This window comes from Hyperolius riggenbachi, chromosome 5 (assembly GCF_040937935.1).
Source record: "Hyperolius riggenbachi isolate aHypRig1 chromosome 5, aHypRig1.pri, whole genome shotgun sequence".
In the NCBI taxonomy this organism is placed as follows: Eukaryota; Metazoa; Chordata; class Amphibia; order Anura; family Hyperoliidae; genus Hyperolius; species Hyperolius riggenbachi.
The window spans coordinates 221,998,374-222,017,693 of NC_090650.1; the positions used below are offsets into that span (position 1 = coordinate 221,998,374).

The window sequence follows — 19,320 nt, forward strand, 5'->3', positions numbered from 1 at the left end:
CTTCATCCCAAAGGGCATCATCGTGAACTCGAAGAGGCCGAAAGGGGTGATGAAGGCCGACTTTTGCCTCGCGTCAGGTGCAAGTGGTATCTGCCAATACCCCCGGCTCAGATCCATGATTGATAGGTACCTGGCTGATGCCAGTGTATCTAGCAGCTCATCAATGCGAGGCATGGGGTAGGCGTCTGTAGTGGTGATGGCGTTCAGTTTCCTGTAGTCTACGCAGAACCGAGTTGTCTGGTCCTTCTTGGGGACCAGGACAACAGGGGCTGCCCAGGCACTACTGGACTTTTGAACCACCCCTAACTCCAGCATCTCCCTCACCTCCTTCTGCATGTCCGCCTGTACCTCGGGAGAGACACGGTAAGCGGATTGCCTGATGGGGGGATGGGTACCTGTATCTACCCCATGCACCGCCATACTGGTCCGCCCCGGGATACCGGAGAAGGTGTGCTGGTACTGGCCCAGCACCTTCTGTAACTGCTCTTGCTGGGCTGAGGCGAGCTGTGGATTGACGTTTAGGTCGCCGTCCACATCTCGTACGTCAGCCAGCAGGTCTAACAGGGGGTCTGCCTCTCCCTGCTCTAACCGGCTGCACACTGGCAGCGCATACTGGGTCCTGTCATGGTGGGCCTTCAGCATGTTTACATGAAAGCTCTTCTGCTTCCTGCCCCCCATGTTCACTAGATACGTCAGAGGGTTTAACCGCTGCACTACAGTAAAAGGCCCCTCCCAGGCTGCTTGCAGCTTGTTCTGCCTCACGGGAAGAAGGGCATATACCTTGTCACCCACATCAAATGACCGCTCGGCCACGCTACCATCCCTGTGGTCAGAGGAGGGGGAGGAGGCCGGAACCTCTTCCACCTGCTCTGAGCCCAGGTTCTGAGCAGCGCGGCTGCGTGTTACTGCCAGTACAGGTACACCTTCAGACTGGCACATACTGGCATTACTCACATCCTGGCTGCATGCATGAATTACAGTGACAGGTACAACAACATTTTCATCACAAACAATCGGTATATCAAACACAGGTACCTGTGACACAGGTACTATTGGACTCGGTACCCCTGGACTGGGCACATTCAACCCACCTCCCCCCTGTTCTTGCCCCTTGGTGCAAAGTACCTTAGTGTGGGCGGAGAGTCCGTCTCCCTCCTGGCAGTCTGAGGGGCTTGGGGCAGGTTCATAATAGGACACAAGCTTGCCCAGGTCGGTCCCCAACAAAACTGGGACCGGCAGTTGGTCCAGGACCCCAACAACCTTCTCTTGAACCCCCACCCCCCAATCGATGGACACCCGAGCCTGGGGAATGCGAGAAAGAGTGCCCCCCACTCCAGTGAGGGTAAGGTATTTGTCAGGGAGGATATTTTCCGTCGGGACCAGGTGCGCACGCACCAGGGTGACATCCGCTCCAGTGTCGCGGAAACCGGTAACAAGCTGGTCGTTCACTGTAACCAGCTGGTGGTTGCTCGTAGCGGAGTGGATCCCTCTCCCACCTGCGAACATGACGTTGTTGGGTGCTCCCGGCTGGGGTGCGCTGGCTGGCGGCAGTTGCCGTGGGCGAGGTGTAGGTGGTGCAGGAGCTGGCGCGGTCTGCCTCCGCTCCGGGCAGTTAAACTTCATGTGTCCGGGCTTGCGGCAAAAGTGACAGGTGATGCCCTCTGTTACTGCAGGCCTGGACGCAGCAGCTGCGCTGGAGGGCCTCTGGGGCGCACGGCTCACAGAGGTAGGAGAGTCTGCAAAATTGTGGGACTGACCTCCTCTCCAGCTAGATGGGGCAGTCCTGCGGGTCTCCGGCACCCTGGTCGTTGCAAAGGTCTCAGCGAGGTCTGCAGCGACCGTCGCTGACGCCGGTCGGCGCTCCAGCACAAACTGGCGTACATCAGCCGGGCAAATGTTCAGAAACTGCTCCAGGACGATTAAGTCCTCCAGGACACCGTAAGACCCTTTAGTGAGGCCTAGCGTCCACTGGCGGAGTGTGGTGAGCAGACTGCTGACCACATCTTGATAAGAATCAGTAGATTTTTTCTGCCAGGACCTGAACCTTTTCCGGTAGGCTTCTGGCGTCAGCTGGTACTTAGTGATTATAGCCTCCTTTATAGCGGTATAATCATTGTCCTTTTCCACAGGCAGCTCTGAGAAAGCATCAAGCGCTTTGTAGCGCAGCAAGGGTGTCAGATGTCTGGCCCACTGGTCTTGGGACAGACGATACTGACGGCAGGCCTTTTCGAAAGACCTCAGTGTCTTTTTCGATAATAGCAAATTTAAATTTTGCACTTACTGGAGCGGCAGTCCCTTCAGCAGGGAGGCTGGGCGTTGAACTCCGGCTGGCTTGCTGCACTTTCGCCATGTTCAGCTCATGCTGTCGTCTCTCCCGCGCCTCTGCAGATTGGCGTTCCTCTCGCTTTTGCTCCGCCATGTACTGCAGGTACTTGTCCACATCAGTTTCCATCAGCTTTTGCAATGCCTGCTGCATTACTGGATCAACATAACTGGACAGTCCAGTACTGGCCGGTTCCAGGCGAGTACTTTCAGGGGTTCTGGGGTCGGGGATCACACTGACAGCCTCCTGCGTATCTGTTGCCGCATTGCCCGCGGGTTGCTCAACCTCGGTACGCACAGGATCTTCAGTCTCTGGTTCCCCTCGACTTGCGTTAGATGAGCCGGTGTCCTCCACAGTGGACACCTCCAGCGTCCGCAGATTCTGGCTATCCCATCGGTACAAGTCCGTTATCAGGTCCTGCTGTTTCTTGCCGCGGATGTCCATGCCTCTCGCCTCGCACAGACTCTGCAGGTCGGATAGGACCATGACCTTGTAATTCCCGGACATTTCCATGCCAAATAAAAGAAAACTTAGGGGAGGGGTACTGGTTACACAGTCTCTCTGTATATATGAAAAATATATTGCACTCAGTCACTACCAACGAATTAGTTCGTTTCTCGATAGGGCTAATTCGATAGCCCTACCTGAGATACTATCAGCACACACAGATCCCAAACGCTGCCGACCACTGTCACAAGAGCCCCACTGGCCGTGAACACGCAAAACCGTCCGATCCGATTCTAGCACACAGATTGAGAGCTATGGACGCAATCTGCGTAGAATTGGCGGAGTTTGAGCGTCACGACGCAGTAGGGAGCCTGTGAGGTTACGAAAATACACTTTTACTCCAACCCAGGGGTAGATTTGCCACCATCTCTGTTTTCTATCAGCCCAGAGATAACTGCTAACTGGCTATAGACCTGTGAAACAAACAACCGGTTAAAACTGTGCAATTCCTATCTATCTATCAAAACAGTAGCGTCCCTTCGGAAGTTTAGGTCTCGTCTGTGTATACTGAATAGAAGGTTTTACTGAGAGGTAAAGACCTTTTAAAAAGCCTTTATTTGTTACAATATAAATAATTAATATATACAGACAATCGTGAACAATTAAACGATGAGAGACAGTGATAACACAGTACATAAAAGAAAAAGGGATAAAAAGAACGAATACTTATGATTCTGTGGAAAGTCCGTTCGGGAAAAGACAAAGTTCCTTTGTTGCAGTTAGTTCGCAATATGGCCGAACCACATGGCCGTTGCTCCGCCTGCAAGATGGCCACTGCTATTTCCCCAAGCAGTGGCAGTCTTTTCGGTATGATGGAAAGTGGGGGAATTGGCTGGGGGTCCTCATGCAATCAGTTTTGAGCACTGACATTTCTGGGCGGAGTCTCAAGCTCAGCCCAGGGGCGTGTCAGGCAGTGAGTTCTCAGGGGAGGAACTTCCAGCCATCCACAAAATATGTCCAATTTCATACCCCGCCGGGGTTTTGTCGCACATGCAAACCGATTTCATATTCAGATTGGGCTGAGAATACACGTTCATAGGACATCAAACTTGCAATATTTGGGGCGCACGGGGACCCCATTATTCATATCTCAGCCCCTGCTCGGGTTACCTGGCTATGTCTAGTATCACCATATTCTACAGAATTAGGGAAACAAAATTATGTAATTTTCATATTCCTCCCATGGATGGTATTTGCAAAATGTGACAAAGTTATCAACACCATGCATTCCATACTCAGTTTAGTCGGTGCCGTCAAGACTGGGAGGAATGTAGGTGTCAATAGACCTCATGCTGTGCTAGCTTCCCCTGTTGAATAGACTCTGTTGGTATTTCAGCTCTGCCCAATTAGCACATTAGTGTCACCAGAGCTTTTCCGGGAGCCTTAACAGGATTTCTTGCTAAACCAGGTTGCTTTAGCCATATGCTAACGCAGGCCCATTCAGCCCTCATGGCAAAAGGGGGGGGGGGGAAGGCAGGAAGGAAAAACTTCTATTTTAAAAATAAAGAATGTCAGTTTTCCGATCACGGTTGCGATCGGACACTCGGCCGCGAATCCTCGGACGACTGGGCGTCGCCCGGCGTCACAATGATCTCCTGCAAAACATGCCCCCAGGACTGCATGCAATTGGCGTTAGGCGATCCTGGAGCTGCTGCCACATTCATGCCAATTGGCGTGAGGCGGTCTTCAAGTAGTTAATGCAGTAGTATACCATGTTTCTATGCAGCAATCTTTTTACAACTGGTGTTTAAAAGGACATGTAAAGATTATATTTGCCAAAAAACATGTAAAGCGTATATGAGGCTTTAACCTTTAGAAGATAAAAACAGACTGCCCATATAAATGTGTTCAATTAACCACTGTTATTCAGACTTTTTCACAGTTCTCGGTGCACTTAATCCAGCAAATGGGGTCACATAGATTTTTAGTAATGACATTGTGTTTGCTATCCTACAGTGCATTATACAGCATAATAATGTCTACATTTTGGGATATATTTTTACAGCTGCATGTCACAGCTTCAGCTGCAAATCCTGGTGTCTGTCTAGTACATTCCTTTCACACTTATGAATTGCTTTATCTTGCTGCTATAATTAGAAGCCCAGATATGAACATTATACTCCCTGTGCTGTCAAGAACAAGTTCGCCTTTCGTTGGCTCTGACCCCATGGCACTTGTTTCTTAGTACCAATTGAAATGGCATTCCACACTTCATTCCATATATCAGCATAGCAGCTTGTTTACACATTCCAACCTACTTTTACTAAAACAACTTGAGGTCAGGAAGCTTATATGTGTTTGTAGCTAATTAACCTGTTTTTATATTTAGATACACTTAAGCTCTAACAAATGAATACGCCAAGGGCCTTTCATCCTATGCATGTCCGAGCTTCTGCAATGCCTTTTAGTTTAATAACTACTAAAGAAAATGCAGTGATGATCCATTGTGCATGTTCAGGAGTCTGGAAACTGAAAGACTCATAATACAGTACAGACCAAAAGTTTGGACACACCTTCTCATTCAAAGAGTTTTCTTTATTTTAACCTCCTTGCCGGTCTAATTCCCGCCAGCAAGGAGGCAGCACAGCACTTTTTTTCCCTTCAAATCATGTAGCGAGCCCAGGGCTCGCTACATGATAGCCGCTGAGCGGCGGCATCCCCCCACCCATTCCGATCGCCTTCGGCGATCAGAGTAAGCAGGAAATCCCGTTCAGAACGGAATTTCCTGCAGGGCTTCCCAGTTCGCCATGGCGACAGGGCGGGATGACGTCAACGACGTCATGGATGTTGGGACGTCATAGGGAATCCCGATCCACCCCTCAGCGCTGCCTGGCACTGATTGGCCAGGCTGCGCAGGGGTTTGGGGGGGGGCTCGGCGCGGCGGGTAGCGACGAATCGGCGGGTAGCGGCGGCGATCGCGTACTACACGCAGCTGGCAAAGTGCAGGAAAAAATTATGCAAATCGGCCCAGCGGGGCCTGAGAAATCCTCCTGTGCAGGTTACCCCGAGCTGAGCTCGGGATAACCGGCAAGGAGGTTAATGACTATGAACATTGTATGAACATTGTAGATTCACACTGAAGGCCAAACTATGAACTAACACATGTGGAAGTATATAACCAAAAACGTGTGAAACAACTGAAAATATGTCATATTCTAGGTTCTTCAAAGTAGCCACCTATTGCTTTGATTACTGCTTTTGACATTCTCTTGATGATCTTCAAAAGGTAGTCACCTGAAATGGTCTTCCAACAGTCTTGAAGGAGTTCCCAGAGATGCTTAGCACTTGTTGGCCCTTTTGCCTTCACTCTGCGGTCTAGCTCACCCCAAACCATCTCGATTGGGTTCAGGTCTGCACGTTGTTTGTATGTTCTCCCCGTGTCTGTATATAAATACTAAATACGGTAATAATAATAATAAAAGGTAAAATGTTATGTATCCAAAGGTGTATCCAACTTTTTGGGTCACATGATCATGGAATTTTGCGTCCCACAAGTAACTTACTCAGATAGTTCTGTCCATACATTGTCCATACATTGCCCCTTCCACCACTGCCTTCATCAGTCTCAGAACCCCTGTACCTATTTGATACCTTCCTAGTCCCATATCCATGCTGCATCAGACAGGTTAACCATGCACCCACTGTTTGAAAGACTAAGGGGGAGAGGATAGAAGCTGTGGCAGCCATGCCGCCTTCCAAATGGCAATGAAAAAAGGGAGTAATCAGTGACTTCACCATACCCCTTCTAGAAATGACAGCAAAGTGTCAGACCATTGCATTGACTTGACAGCCATCATTCAGAATCTGACAGAAACTTGGTCAAAAGCCCAAGCAAGACATCATTACTCAGAATTTGGGAGTTTCAGTGAGTATAATGGAGAGATGTTGAGGGAAGGGAGTGTTCTTTAGTATTAGGTGTGGAAATACATATATCCAGGCACATCGCCTCTAGTTAGGACATTAAATAAATTATTAGGGAAAGGGAGGTGCTGAAGGGGGTGTGGCTAGAAAACAGCAAAAATCTATTAACCCTTCGCACACTCACATGCAAATGTTCAAACAAATGCATTCACAGATTCACTCATCCAGGCACAACTGTTATCCCTACAGCTAAATTAAAAGCCAGGGTTTTAGTTCACAGAAGAATGCATTCTTATGCTTAGTCACCTATACTGCGCAGAAGTACCCAGGTAAACATAGGTGTCCTAACTCTGGCCCTGTAACATGCATAGTGCAGACATGCAAACACATTCATTGCATCAAACCTATCAACGGATTAGGAGCACACATCCTAACTTCCTCTCCTGGGAAAGACAGTGCATCTTACCAATCGCACAAGGGAGCTAACGCTATGTGTCCATGTGAACCATGCGCATACACCAGCATAAGCTGTGTGCATGCTGACAAATACATACAGGGGAAGGAGGGAGTGCACTGAATTGGACCCTAGCCACAGGGGTCAGTAGTAAAATGGAAATACATATATCCAGGCACATCGCCTCTAGTTAGGACATTAAATAAATTATTAGGGAAAGGGAGGTGCTGAAGGGGGTGTGGCTAGAAAACAGCAAAAATCTATTAACCCTTCGCACACTCACATGCAAATGTTCAAACAAATGCATTCACAGATTCACTCATCCAGGCACAACTGTTATCCCTACAGCTAAATTAAAAGCCAGGGTTTTAGTTCACAGAAGAATGCATTCTTATGCTTAGTCACCTATACTGCGCAGAAGTACCCAGGTAAACATAGGTGTCCTAACTCTGGCCCTGTAACATGCATAGTGCAGACATGCAAACACATTCATTGCATCAAACCTATCAACGGATTAGGAGCACACATCCTAACTTCCTCTCCTGGGAAAGACAGTGCATCTTACCAATCGCACAAGGGAGCTAACGCTATGTGTCCATGTGAACCATGCGCATACACCAGCATAAGCTGTGTGCATGCTGACAAATACATACAGGGGAAGGAGGGAGTGCACTGAATTGGACCCTAGCCACAGGGGTCAGTAGTAAAATGGAAATACATATATCCAGGCACATCGCCTCTAGTTAGGACATTAAATAAATTATTAGGGAAAGGGAGGTGCTGAAGGGGGTGTGGCTAGAAAACAGCAAAAATCTATTAACCCTTCGCACACTCACATGCAAATGTTCAAACAAATGCATTCACAGATTCACTCATCCAGGCACAACTGTTATCCCTACAGCTAAATTAAAAGCCAGGGTTTTAGTTCACAGAAGAATGCATTCTTATGCTTAGTCACCTATACTGCGCAGAAGTACCCAGGTAAACATAGGTGTCCTAACTCTGGCCCTGTAACATGCATAGTGCAGACATGCAAACACATTCATTGCATCAAACCTATCAACGGATTAGGAGCACACATCCTAACTTCCTCTCCTGGGAAAGACAGTGCATCTTACCAATCGCACAAGGGAGCTAACGCTATGTGTCCATGTGAACCATGCGCATACACCAGCATAAGCTGTGTGCATGCTGACAAATACATACAGGGGAAGGAGGGAGTGCACTGAATTGGACCCTAGCCACAGGGGTCAGTAGTAAAATGGAAATACATATATCCAGGCACATCGCCTCTAGTTAGGACATTAAATAAATTTAATGTCCTAACTAGAGGCGATGTGCCTGGATATATGTATTTCCATTTTACTACTGACCCCTGTGGCTAGGGTCCAATTCAGTGCACTCCCTCCTTCCCCTGTATGTATTTGTCAGCATGCACACAGCTTATGCTGGTGTATGCGCATGGTTCACATGGACACATAGCGTTAGCTCCCTTGTGCGATTGGTAAGATGCACTGTCTTTCCCAGGAGAGGAAGTTAGGATGTGTGCTCCTAATCCGTTGATAGGTTTGATGCAATGAATGTGTTTGCATGTCTGCACTATGCATGTTACAGGGCCAGAGTTAGGACACCTATGTTTACCTGGGTACTTCTGCGCAGTATAGGTGACTAAGCATAAGAATGCATTCTTCTGTGAACTAAAACCCTGGCTTTTAATTTAGCTGTAGGGATAACAGTTGTGCCTGGATGAGTGAATCTGTGAATGCATTTGTTTGAACATTTGCATGTGAGTGTGCGAAGGGTTAATAGATTTTTGCTGTTTTCTAGCCACACCCCCTTCAGCACCTCCCTTTCCCTAATAATTTATTTAATGTCCTAACTAGAGGCGATGTGCCTGGATATATGTATTTCCATTTTACTACTGACCCCTGTGGCTAGGGTCCAATTCAGTGCACTCCCTCCTTCCCCTGTATGTATTTGTCAGCATGCACACAGCTTATGCTGGTGTATGCGCATGGTTCACATGGACACATAGCGTTAGCTCCCTTGTGCGATTGGTAAGATGCACTGTCTTTCCCAGGAGAGGAAGTTAGGATGTGTGCTCCTAATCCGTTGATAGGTTTGATGCAATGAATGTGTTTGCATGTCTGCACTATGCATGTTACAGGGCCAGAGTTAGGACACCTATGTTTACCTGGGTACTTCTGCGCAGTATAGGTGACTAAGCATAAGAATGCATTCTTCTGTGAACTAAAACCCTGGCTTTTAATTTAGCTGTAGGGATAACAGTTGTGCCTGGATGAGTGAATCTGTGAATGCATTTGTTTGAACATTTGCATGTGAGTGTGCGAAGGGTTAATAGATTTTTGCTGTTTTCTAGCCACACCCCCTTCAGCACCTCCCTTTCCCTAATAATTTATTTAATGTCCTAACTAGAGGCGATGTGCCTGGATATATGTATTTCCATTTTACTACTGACCCCTGTGGCTAGGGTCCAATTCAGTGCACTCCCTCCTTCCCCTGTATGTATTTGTCAGCATGCACACAGCTTATGCTGGTGTATGCGCATGGTTCACATGGACACATAGCGTTAGCTCCCTTGTGCGATTGGTAAGATGCACTGTCTTTCCCAGGAGAGGAAGTTAGGATGTGTGCTCCTAATCCGTTGATAGGTTTGATGCAATGAATGTGTTTGCATGTCTGCACTATGCATGTTACAGGGCCAGAGTTAGGACACCTATGTTTACCTGGGTACTTCTGCGCAGTATAGGTGACTAAGCATAAGAATGCATTCTTCTGTGAACTAAAACCCTGGCTTTTAATTTAGCTGTAGGGATAACAGTTGTGCCTGGATGAGTGAATCTGTGAATGCATTTGTTTGAACATTTGCATGTGAGTGTGCGAAGGGTTAATAGATTTTTGCTGTTTTCTAGCCACACCCCCTTCAGCACCTCCCTTTCCCTAATAATTTATTTAATGTCCTAACTAGAGGCGATGTGCCTGGATATATGTATTTCCATTTTACTACTGACCCCTGTGGCTAGGGTCCAATTCAGTGCACTCCCTCCTTCCCCTGTATGTATTTGTCAGCATGCACACAGCTTATGCTGGTGTATGCGCATGGTTCACATGGACACATAGCGTTAGCTCCCTTGTGCGATTGGTAAGATGCACTGTCTTTCCCAGGAGAGGAAGTTAGGATGTGTGCTCCTAATCCGTTGATAGGTTTGATGCAATGAATGTGTTTGCATGTCTGCACTATGCATGTTACAGGGCCAGAGTTAGGACACCTATGTTTACCTGGGTACTTCTGCGCAGTATAGGTGACTAAGCATAAGAATGCATTCTTCTGTGAACTAAAACCCTGGCTTTTAATTTAGCTGTAGGGATAACAGTTGTGCCTGGATGAGTGAATCTGTGAATGCATTTGTTTGAACATTTGCATGTGAGTGTGCGAAGGGTTAATAGATTTTTGCTGTTTTCTAGCCACACCCCCTTCAGCACCTCCCTTTCCCTAATAATTTATTTAATGTCCTAACTAGAGGCGATGTGCCTGGATATATGTATTTCCATTTTACTACTGACCCCTGTGGCTAGGGTCCAATTCAGTGCACTCCCTCCTTCCCCTGTATGTATTTGTCAGCATGCACACAGCTTATGCTGGTGTATGCGCATGGTTCACATGGACACATAGCGTTAGCTCCCTTGTGCGATTGGTAAGATGCACTGTCTTTCCCAGGAGAGGAAGTTAGGATGTGTGCTCCTAATCCGTTGATAGGTTTGATGCAATGAATGTGTTTGCATGTCTGCACTATGCATGTTACAGGGCCAGAGTTAGGACACCTATGTTTACCTGGGTACTTCTGCGCAGTATAGGTGACTAAGCATAAGAATGCATTCTTCTGTGAACTAAAACCCTGGCTTTTAATTTAGCTGTAGGGATAACAGTTGTGCCTGGATGAGTGAATCTGTGAATGCATTTGTTTGAACATTTGCATGTGAGTGTGCGAAGGGTTAATAGATTTTTGCTGTTTTCTAGCCACACCCCCTTCAGCACCTCCCTTTCCCTAATAATTTATTTAATGTCCTAACTAGAGGCGATGTGCCTGGATATATGTATTTCCATTTTACTACTGACCCCTGTGGCTAGGGTCCAATTCAGTGCACTCCCTCCTTCCCCTGTATGTATTTGTCAGCATGCACACAGCTTATGCTGGTGTATGCGCATGGTTCACATGGACACATAGCGTTAGCTCCCTTGTGCGATTGGTAAGATGCACTGTCTTTCCCAGGAGAGGAAGTTAGGATGTGTGCTCCTAATCCGTTGATAGGTTTGATGCAATGAATGTGTTTGCATGTCTGCACTATGCATGTTACAGGGCCAGAGTTAGGACACCTATGTTTACCTGGGTACTTCTGCGCAGTATAGGTGACTAAGCATAAGAATGCATTCTTCTGTGAACTAAAACCCTGGCTTTTAATTTAGCTGTAGGGATAACAGTTGTGCCTGGATGAGTGAATCTGTGAATGCATTTGTTTGAACATTTGCATGTGAGTGTGCGAAGGGTTAATAGATTTTTGCTGTTTTCTAGCCACACCCCCTTCAGCACCTCCCTTTCCCTAATAATTTATTTAATGTCCTAACTAGAGGCGATGTGCCTGGATATATGTATTTCCATTTTACTACTGACCCCTGTGGCTAGGGTCCAATTCAGTGCACTCCCTCCTTCCCCTGTATGTATTTGTCAGCATGCACACAGCTTATGCTGGTGTATGCGCATGGTTCACATGGACACATAGCGTTAGCTCCCTTGTGCGATTGGTAAGATGCACTGTCTTTCCCAGGAGAGGAAGTTAGGATGTGTGCTCCTAATCCGTTGATAGGTTTGATGCAATGAATGTGTTTGCATGTCTGCACTATGCATGTTACAGGGCCAGAGTTAGGACACCTATGTTTACCTGGGTACTTCTGCGCAGTATAGGTGACTAAGCATAAGAATGCATTCTTCTGTGAACTAAAACCCTGGCTTTTAATTTAGCTGTAGGGATAACAGTTGTGCCTGGATGAGTGAATCTGTGAATGCATTTGTTTGAACATTTGCATGTGAGTGTGCGAAGGGTTAATAGTATTAGGTGTGGGGACAGAAGCAAGGATGGCAAGGGTACAAAAATTGTAAATAGGCTCTAAGTATAAGTATATTAGAGCGTTGCTTACCCAGCACTTGTTAGAGTTTATACACAGTATATATTATTATTATTATATATATATAAATGAATCACCTGATGTGAGAATTTAGCAGGGGCAGGCCCTCAACCCTAACCAGCCATTCTGCCAAGTTTTTAACAACTAACTTTCTTCTAGTCCTATTCAACAAGTACATTGGGAGGGGGTCATGCGTATTTCCTTACTAGATAACAGAGTTTGATTCATAGATGTGCCTTGCTGCTCCTTTTATCTTATTTGCACAGACCCTAGAGAAGGACATTTGTGCAAAATAACACTCCTTTTCCACCCAGAGGGCCATATCGTATTAACTTTTCTCTTGAGTTTTCGCCAAGCAGATATTTTCAAACCTTATCAATAAAATACTTCCACCAAACAAGCAATTACTCAAAATAAGTTTAACTACCTTTTTACCTACTAGTTAGTACTTTTGCAGTTGCTATGCGCTGAAAAGTTATGTTTAGATGAGATGAAAAATAATCTCCTTGGAGAAAACTCAGAAGAATAGAGTTGGGCCGAACGGTTCGCCTGCCAACGGTTCCATGCGAACTTCAGTGGTTCGCGTTCGCGTCCCGCAGGTGAACTTTTGAGGAAGTTCGGTTCGCCCCATAATGCACCATGAGGGTCAACTTTGACCCTCTACATCACAGTCAGCAGGCCCAGTGTAGCCAATTAGGCTACACTAGCCCCTGGAGCCACTCCCCACCTACTAAAAGGCAGGCAGCGGCGACCATTACGGTCACTCGTGTGCCTGCATTAGTGAGAGTAGGGTGAGCTGCTGCACACTCTCTCTCATAGAGAAAGATTAGTTAGGCTTAGCTTGTCCCTGGCTTCATACCTGTTCTGTGAACCCACCACTGCATACCTGTTCTGTGAACCCACCACTGCATACCTGTACTGTGAACCCACCACTGCATACCTGTTCTGTGAACCCACCACTGCATACCTGTTCAGTGAACCCACCACTGCATACCTGTTCTGTGAACCCACCACTGCATACCTGTTCAGTGAACCCACCACTGCATACCTGTTCAGTGAACCCACCACTGCATACCTGTTCAGTGAACCCACCACTGCATACCTGTTCTGTGAACCCACCACTGCATACCTGTTCAGTGAACCCACCACTGCATACCTGTTCTGTTCAGTGAACCCGCCACTGTATACCTGTTCTGTTCAGTGAACAGTTTGGTGTGTCAGTGTGAAGCAGTACCTTAATTACACTACCTGATTGATGTATACACATGCAAGATGTTTTAAAGCACTTTAGGCCTGTCATTTAGCATTCAATATGATTTCTGCCCTTAAAACGCTGCTTTGCGTCAAATCCAGATTTTTCCCAGGGACTTTTGACGTGTATCCCACTCCGCCATGCCCCCCTCCAGGTGTTAGACCCCTTGAAACATCTTTTCCATCACTTTTGTGGCCAGCATAATTTTTTTTTTTTCAAAGTTCGCATCCCCATTGAAGTCTATTGCGGTTCGCGAACTTTAACGCGAACCGAACCTTCCGCGAAAGTTCGCGAACCCGGTTCGCGAACCTAAAATCGGAGGTTCGGCCCAACTCTACAGAAGAATAGTTAATAGGATATGGCCCAGAGTGTCTAATAATGTGTACAACTCCTGATACTCCTGTACCTACTATATGTTGGCTATGACTTCTTGTTGTGCCTAGACATGTAGACTGAGTCAATGTTTAGGAGTTTTATTTTTGTCAAGAAAATATTTTTTCATTACTCAAAGTAAGATAGATAGATAGATAGATAGGTAGATAGGTAGAGAAATACTTTATTGTTATTATATCAATGGTTCCAATTCAGGAATCTAATCAAGCACTTCTTCCTTACTTACGTCAGTTACTTGGAAATGAATTACAGAACTGTCTTGTGTTTAGCGATGCATTCAAAGTGAGCAACATATTGTATAATTACATTTTGTAACAAACATATTGTATAATTACTGCAGTCAATAGCCCACATCCTCCATGATAAAAAGTCTCCACACAAGTGAGAAAATGAGACAGAGGCAGTGCCACTGCTCCCTATTACCAGCCAGCTTAGTAAGGTGAGATCAGCGCTTAGAAAGCATGAAACATCTTTAGAGGGAACTGCAAAGTAGCTTTTCAAGTACCTCATGTAAACAAAGACCTTGGGCATCTTGTGTGGTGCTGGTTCAAGGATTGTGCCCTCAGAAATCTCATTGAAGTGACACAAGGTCAAAACCACAAAAGGCCTCCAGTTGCTCAATGTATAAAGTGTATGAGACTGGCCTCAATCCCTGCTGCCCTGCTGTTATCTGTCACAGAGGAGCACTTATGATGTGAAACTGAAGAGAAACAAGCTCAAGTTGTATAATCTAGCTGCAACATATCATTTTTTCTTCTGACAAATTTTGCATCCATACTAAACAATTTAAAGTCACTTTATTTATCTTAAAACACAAAGAAATATCCATCTATATTGTCAGTATAGTAAACCATAGCACAGCCAATTAATGGTAGCAACATAGAGGATATAACAAAATATTAAAAAGAGCACAAATGCATTCTATTTAAGTAGTGTATAAGTGTTTATAAGGTTAGAGAGCAGACAGCTGCTTATTATTGAGTATAAGGGCTTTCTAGATAATTGGAGGATTTATTATAATCCCTAAGAGCATTTTTTGAGAGTTGTCAATTATATTGTTTGAAATACAGAAGTAATACAGTTCAATTGAGTTATTCCAGTGTTTTTCCGGTAGTCAAAACAAGGCATTTACATAGAAACTCAATATTCTGAGAAAATGTGTTAGTGTCTCCTCAAATACATGACAGGAGGGTGGAATAATCAAGCCAATTAAGCCAGTTGGTGCTTTTTACTTATAAATGAGAATAGGTAAAATGAGATGATGTCTGGAACATTCGCCAGTTGCTATGTTTTTTTTTCCCTATCGGTTAAGCTGGGCGTCCGGCTGAAAGAATGTTCACTTTTTTTAATAGGAGGGGGTTTATAGCATTGATTTTTATAGTACTGTTTATGTAAATGCAGAAGACATTTTCTCTAATTTCCCATCCCTACAACAGCAAGTGAAGGACAAACACAGCAATAGGAACAATCTGTCAGCCCAAATTCAACTAAAGTTCAACTAAAGTTTTAATATGCATTAATTATTTAAAATTAGCAAGTTGCAGCTATAAGCACTCACTGGTAAGATAGGCTATCTCTCAGCAACAATGCATGGCATCAGCTGACAGTGCAATCACTCTTCCTTCTACATACATATGGAACTAAAGGGAGGTTATGTCACACTGCCTGGGAGTGAAGAAGACTCTTCCTGTCACTGTGGAGGAGGAGATACAGTAGATAGAATCAATGAAATGTTAGAACAGATTATTTGTTTTTTTATTTAGAAAAATGTTTTTTTTCTTTGCAAAATAATCCTCCATTAAAGAATATAAAAAATTGTGTCTAAACTGGAACGTTAAAGGCCAACTCCACCCAATTCTTGTGCCAGATAGAGTGATGAAGGGTTAGAACTACTGGTTATTACTATACGTGCCCTCATGTTTGACACATTACAGGGAGAAGAAGTGAATGACATTTCAGCAAATTCAGCTGAATTTCGATCGATTTTTCAATTTTCTAATAATTTTTTTTATCATTTTTTCAATCCTTTTTCCGATCGATCTTCGTTCAGTTCTATGAAAATCGATTAAAAAATTTGAAGAAAAAAAAATATTAAAAAATGGAAAAATCGAAAAATCAATCGAAATTCATATTGGACATGTTGGAAATAATCGATTTGGCAAGTAAATCTGCCAGAAAATTGTATGGTGTGTACCTAGCATAAATGCTTTGTGACACCAATTAAAGTGGCAAGGAGATAATAAACCTCTCCAGTGTGTGCACAGACAACAATAAAAACCTGTCCTTAAACTTCCTCGCTCCATCTCACATGACTAGTTTGCATGGAGTGTATAGATCAGGGGTCTCAAACTCGCGGCCCGCGGACCATTTGCGACCCTCGATACAATATTTTGTGGCCCGCGGCGGCAAAAGCTTCCTTATAGTTCGCTTCAGTGCTCCCAAGTAATCCGCCGCATCCCCGCCGCTAAACGAGGGCTGCAGAGCCCCCAAATCGTCCAGGGGGCAATCCGCCGGCATTTCCTGGAAGGGGCAGAGCTTTCAGCTTCAGCTCTGCCCCTCCTGATGTCAATCGCACGGATCGCCGCCTCTCCCCGCCCCTCTCTGTGAAGGAAGATTGAGGGGGCGGGCAGAGGCGGCTCCGTGATTGACGTCAGGAGGGGCAGAGTGAAGCTGAAAGCTCACCCCTTCCAGGTAATGCTGGCGGATTGCCCCTTGGGCGAATTGGGGGCTCTGCAGCCCTTGTTTTGCGGCTGTGACACGGCGGATTACTTGTAATGGGAGCACTGAAGCGAACTATAAGGTAAAATAGGCAAAATAGTTCGCCTCAGTGTGAATTTGATTTTGAAATAAAAATCAATGCAAGGGATGGGGGGGGGGGGGCATGGTGGTTGCTGCTGATTGTGAAATTCCTTATGCGGCCCAGCTTCATCCTGACTTTGCCTTCTGCGGCCCCCAGGTAAATTGAGTTTGAGACCCCTGGTATAGATGCATTGTATTGTGGTTTTCTGAAAGCAGCATGTTCTGTTCTGCTGAGTTTCTGAAAATCACACATGCAATATATGAATGCCACAGCCAAAAATGGTGGAGTGATATCTAGTGGGGACTCCTAAAGCTGAAAATCATGTGGATTTGCTTGTCAAGGAGCCTCATTTCTTGCTGCCTAAAGCCTGTGTGGCTAGGTGGGAGTCATCCAAAACTCTGGGGGAAAAGGGCTATGCTATTACCAAATGTAAATTAGATCTTCAACCCATGGCCCATATCCACAGGTACTGGAAAATGTGCTTAACAGGTATCGCACTTCATGACTCTTGATGTGCAGACAACTATGGCAGGCCACAATTTTCTGCACCGAACTCCAGAGTTGAGGTAGGGTTGTACTAAGCCAAATGATTGCTTTTTGGTGACTGTTAAGGTTAGTAAATTGACCTTTCTATCTTGTATTCATATTAGTCAGTGACGTATTCTAATCGTTTTCTTGTCAGAAATGTAACTCTATCATTCTTTAACAACTGCAGTCTTTAAAAGATTTAGACGAACAAGTGTTGTAATACATTTCACCAAATAAAATTACATGAAAACATGCACTTGAACTTTTCTTCCATTTTATTGCAGGACATCAATGCTTCCATGACAAACAGCACAGTAACAAGCAAACCACCTGTAACGTTACGGCTAGTTGTTCCTGCAAGTCAGTGTGGATCTCTTATAGGGAAAGGAGGGTCTAAAATTAAGGAAATCAGAGAGGTAAGTGTTTTTTCATAGACTATAATGGCAGATTTGGAAATGTGTCCAAAAATATCTGTAAGTGAATAAGGATTAATATATATATAAGTATGTAACATTTATGAACTGCAGGTGAAGCTCTTTTGGAAACACAAGACAGCCTAAACTGCATATTACTCTGTGTTGCTGTAATCTGATGTTGCACAGACTGGTGGAGGACACTCTCAGGAGAGGCTTCTTCATCTGAGGCTCCCATGCTTAATTATGGATTTACTGCTTACAGCCAGTAATCCTGGCTGTGGATTTCCACTAGTTTGTCATTGTTACTGTTAGCTATAGGTAGGGGTATTATTGTAAGGCATAGATGGGGGGAGGTTAGTGTTAGGCATAGGTAGGGGGGAGGTTAGTGCTAGGCATAGATGGGGGAAAGTTAATGTTAGGCATAGATGGAGGACGGTTAGTGTTAGGCATAGGTAGGCTAGTATTAGGCATAGATGGGGAGGTTAATGTAAAGTGTAGGTGGGGGGAGGTTATTGTTAGGCATAGATGGTAAAGAAGGTTAGTGTTAGGCATAAGTAGGAGAGAGGTCAGTGTTAGGCATAGGTAGGGGGGAGGTTAGTGTTAGGCATAGGTAGGGGGGAAGGTTAGTGTTAGGCATAGATGGAGGAAGGTTAGTGTTAGGCATCGGTAGGGGGGAGGTTAGTGTTAGGATTAGATGGGGGGGGCTTAATGTAAGGCATAGGTAGGTTATTGTTAGGCAGAGATAGGGAGGTTAGTGTAAGGTGTAGATAGTAGGGAAGGTTAGTGTTAGGCGTAAGTAAGGGGGAGGTTAGTGCTAGGCATAGATGGGGGATGGTTAGTGTTAGGCATAGCTATGCTAGTGTTAGGCATAGATTAGTGTAAGGTGTAGGTAGGTGGGTGTGTAGGTTAGTGTAAAAGTTAGTTTAAGGTGTAGGTAGGGAGAGGTTAGTGTTGTGCATAGATGGTAGAGAATGTTAGTGTTAGGCGTAGGTAGGAGAGAGGTTAGTGTTAGGCATGGATAGGGGGATGTTAGTGTTAGGCATAGGTAGGGGGGAGGTTAGTTCTAGGCATAGATGGAGGAAGGTTAGTGTTGGGCATAGATGGGGAGAGGTTAGTGTTAGGTGTAGGTCGGGGGAGGTTAGTGCTAGACATAGATGCAAAGAAAGTTAAGGTGAAAATAGGAATATTAGCACGCAATCTCTGTCGCTTTTGGTCCCCCATCGCCCTGGCGCTTCAGCTACACTCTTTACTTACTGTGCCCAAATGGGTGCAGCTATAGCCGCAATTAGTATTGTGGTCTTTGCAGCGCCCAAGTCTGTTTTTGGCCGCGGGAGCCTGAAATTCCCACATAGGTGTCTGAGGATCTTACAGATTTTGCAGGCGTACATAACATTTAAAATGTTTGTCAGATATCTCCTTTCACTCTCTCCTCATTTGTTTACTCGACTCCGACTCCATGACCATATGTACTTCTGCACGCCAGATGTGTCTGTCAATCACTGCTTCTTTCAGCTCTTGCACAGGCATGTTCATAGCTTCACATATGCTGCCTATCCATCTTAGCTTCTGCCATCCTCTTCTTC

General features: G+C 45.3%; 1 protein-coding gene across 12 annotated transcripts in view; it reads left to right on the forward strand.

Annotated features, from left to right (window-relative positions):
* The window catches only part of LOC137518602 (poly(rC)-binding protein 3-like), a 1,088,021-nt gene that overhangs the window by 1,023,212 nt on the left and 45,489 nt on the right, over positions 1-19,320 (forward strand). For all 12 annotated transcript variants that reach the window (XM_068236676.1, XM_068236680.1, XM_068236679.1 and 9 more), the window contains one exon: positions 17,606-17,737. In XM_068236676.1, the coding sequence (XP_068092777.1) occupies positions 17,606-17,737 (132 nt within the window). The remainder of the gene's footprint in view (positions 1-17,605; positions 17,738-19,320) is intronic.